The sequence below is a fragment of the Neomonachus schauinslandi genome, unplaced genomic scaffold (genome assembly GCF_002201575.2).
Source record: "Neomonachus schauinslandi unplaced genomic scaffold, ASM220157v2 HiC_scaffold_2431, whole genome shotgun sequence".
NCBI lineage: Eukaryota > Metazoa > Chordata > Mammalia > Carnivora > Phocidae > Neomonachus > Neomonachus schauinslandi.
This window is the reverse complement of record NW_025411120.1, coordinates 1-2,987: the sequence shown is the minus strand read 5'-3', so window position 1 is coordinate 2,987 and position 2,987 is coordinate 1. Positions and strand designations below refer to the sequence as shown.

The following is a 2,987-nucleotide window of genomic DNA, read 5'->3' as shown; positions in this document are numbered from 1 at the left end:
GGGTGTGTGCAGGGAAGCCCCTGGGATTAATAGCCACCCTCACAAAAGGGGAATCGAGAGGCACCTACAGGGAGGGCCAGCTCTTGAGCCCCCAGCTGGGGGGAGTGCAGTCTGAGCTTTCCCCCAAAGCCATGGCCTCCAGGCTGGGCCTCTGCCAGCACAGGGCACCACCTGTGTCTGCGTCCATTCCTCTCCCGAAGTTTGCTCTGTCTTCCTCCTGTCCCTGGGTGCTCTCATGCCCCCACCTCCCAGGCCAAGGCACCAATGCCGCCCTCCCCTGCCTCACCTGAGACCCCAAGCCCCTCCTGCCCGTCCGCCCCCAGGTGGTGTGCGCCAAGTGCTCTGACTACCGGGCTGAGCTCAAATACGATGACAACAGGCCCAACCGCGTCTGCTTCCACTGCTACACCTTCCTCACTGGAAACGTGCTCCCTGAGGACAAGGAGGACAAGAGGCGGGGCATCCTGGAGGTGAGGGCCGAGGGCCCCCACTCAGCAAATGTGTGCGGGCACCCACCACGTGCTGGCCCTGTCCTCGGGGCTGAGCAATGAGCCAGCCGTGGTCACACTCCCCATCCTCTGTCTGCCCACAGTCCCAGGGAGGTGGGGGAAGACCCCTGCACGTTCAGCTGAACGCAGCTCCCAGGTTTTAAGGCGGTTCCCTTCTGCGGACCTCTGCCCACTTTCCAGTCTTCCCCATTCCCTGCTCATGCCTTCCCTGCCCACTAGACCACATAGGCCTCTCCCTTCTCAGGCCCCAGTTCTGTTCCCTGGGGCAACTCACAGGTGATAAGCACCCCCAGCACCTGCCCCAAGCTCGGGCTGGCTGGGGCTTGACCACAGCTCTGCCACCGACCACAAGGCCCTGATGGGACCTGTCTGAGGCTCAGGGACAAATGACGCCTCCTTGTAGGGGTGCTGCAAGGATTAGAAATAGTGATTGTCAAGCCCCCGGTCCAGTGTCTGTCACACAGTGGGTGCTCCGTTCCCCAACAGTCTCTCTGTTTCTCTGGTTTTCAGAAAGGGTCCGCGACAGGGTCCGAGGAGAGCCTCATGTGCAGTTTCCTGCAGCTGGTCGGGGACAAGTGGGGCAAGAGTGGCCCCCGGGGCTGGTGTGTGATCCCCCGGGATGACCCCCTCGTCCTCTACGTCTACGCTGCCCCTCAGGTAATGCCACCCCCAAACCTCGGCCTTCTTGCGGTGTATATGGGTATGGGGAGAATTGCTGGCCCCATATGCCAGAGGAGGAAACTGAGACCCAATGAGGATGTGGTTCCCTCCAGCCAGAGGGTTCGTGGCTTTCAGAGCTGGGCCCAGACTCCAGGTCACAACAGCTTTGCCCAGCGGGCAGCCAGTCCTCCTCCTCCTTGAAGCCCTCCCACCAGTCCCTGCTTCGTGGGTGTTTGGGGAGTGAGAGGTGGGTATGTGGCTGTTACCTTCAGATTGGCTGTCCTAGGCGGTGGGGCTGACCAGAGAGACAGTGGCCCATGGCTCTCTCCTCCCCTCCCAGGACATGCGGGCTCACACCTCCGTCCCCCTGCTGGGCTACCAGGTGACTGCAGGGACCCAGGCAGACCCCCGGGTCTTCCAGCTGCAACAGTCAGGCCAGCTTTACACCTTCAAGGCCGAAACCGAGGAGCTGAGGGACCGCTGGGTGAAGGCCATGGAGCGGGCGGCCAGGGGCTGGAGCCCCAGGGGACCCAATGATGGAGACCTGTCTGACTGACCCCCAGCCGGCCCCTCTCCCCTTCAGAACCTGGCTCCTGGCCCGGGCTGACCCTGCGGCCTCTGTGATCCACCACTCTAAGCTGAGCTTTCAAATAACGCATTTCCAGGGGCACCTGGCCAGCTCAGTCTGTAGAGCATGCAACTCTTGATCTCCGGGTCGTAAGTTTGAGCACTGGGTGTAGAGATTACTTTAAAAAAAATAAATGAACTTGAAAAAACAAGCAAGCAACCGATTTCCAGTCATTGGCGCCCAGACTGTGTGTCTTGATCTGGGATTCAGAAAACGTGGGTCTGTTCCTTGGGGGAGGGGGTGACCAAGCATCCCTGTTTGCCCAGGGCTGAGGGGGTTCTTGGGGTGTAGGATTTACAGTGCTAATACCTGGAAAGTCCCAGATAACCCAGGACTGTTGGTCACCAGTATGGTTCTCCTCCTGGTCTGTATACATTAGCATCACCTGGGGAACTTCAAAAAAAAAAAACGATGAAGGGACGCCTGGGTGGCTCAGTCGGTTAAGTGTCTGCCTTTGGCTCGGGTCATGATCCCAGGGTCCTAGGATCCAGCCCATGTTGTGCTCCCTGCTCAGTGGGGAGTCTGTGTCTCCCTCTCCCTTTGCCCCTCCCCCCCATTCAGGCATGCTCTCTGTCTCAGATAAATTTTAAAAAATCTTTAAAAAAAAGATAAAAATAAATAAAAATAAACTAAAAATTAAAAAAATACCAATGCCCATATCCATTACAAAGATTTCCGATTTCATTGGTCTGGGATGAGGGAGGCAGGGGAATGCTTTAGGAGTATCATCCTGAATCTCAGCTCGGGCTACGCAGATGAAGAGAGCGAGCAAACTAGCAATGGTGGAGCACCTGTCAAGTGCCAGACATGATAATAATTAGAATAATAAGTAATAAACATCTACTGGGCCAGGCACTGTGCTGGGTGTGTCACGTGGATTATCTCATTTCACCCTCAAGAGTTATAATCCCCATTTTCCAGATGAGGACACTGAGTCCCGAAGAGGTTTAGCTCGAGGTCCTACGGCTGGTGGGTGACAGAGCCGCGTCAAAGCGCTTTCCACCAGGCAAGCAGAGAGGGGAGGAGAGTGGCAAAGAGGGAAAAGGTGGGAGGAGGAGGAGAGGACGGGAACGCGTCTGTCTCGCCCAAGGCTTGGGGGTGAAGCTGCTTTTCCATAAGGGACCACTAGGGGGTGGCAGTGGCCCCAGTGTGGGCCTGATGCGCTGCCCCTTCTGTCAGGCCAGCAAGCC

The 2,987-nt window shown here is 57.5% G+C and overlaps 1 protein-coding gene across 1 annotated transcript; it reads left to right on the top strand.

The window, feature by feature from the left end:
* Positions 1 to 323: 323 nt before the first annotated feature.
* LOC110577835 (FYVE, RhoGEF and PH domain-containing protein 2-like) lies at positions 324 to 1,871 on the top strand (the record flags this gene model as incomplete). Its single annotated transcript, XM_021687276.1, has 3 exons — positions 324 to 470; positions 1,020 to 1,166; positions 1,510 to 1,871. Coding segments are annotated over 3 exons (510 nt in total), but the record flags the coding sequence as incomplete, so codon positions are not given.
* Positions 1,872 to 2,987: the final 1,116 nt, after the last annotated feature.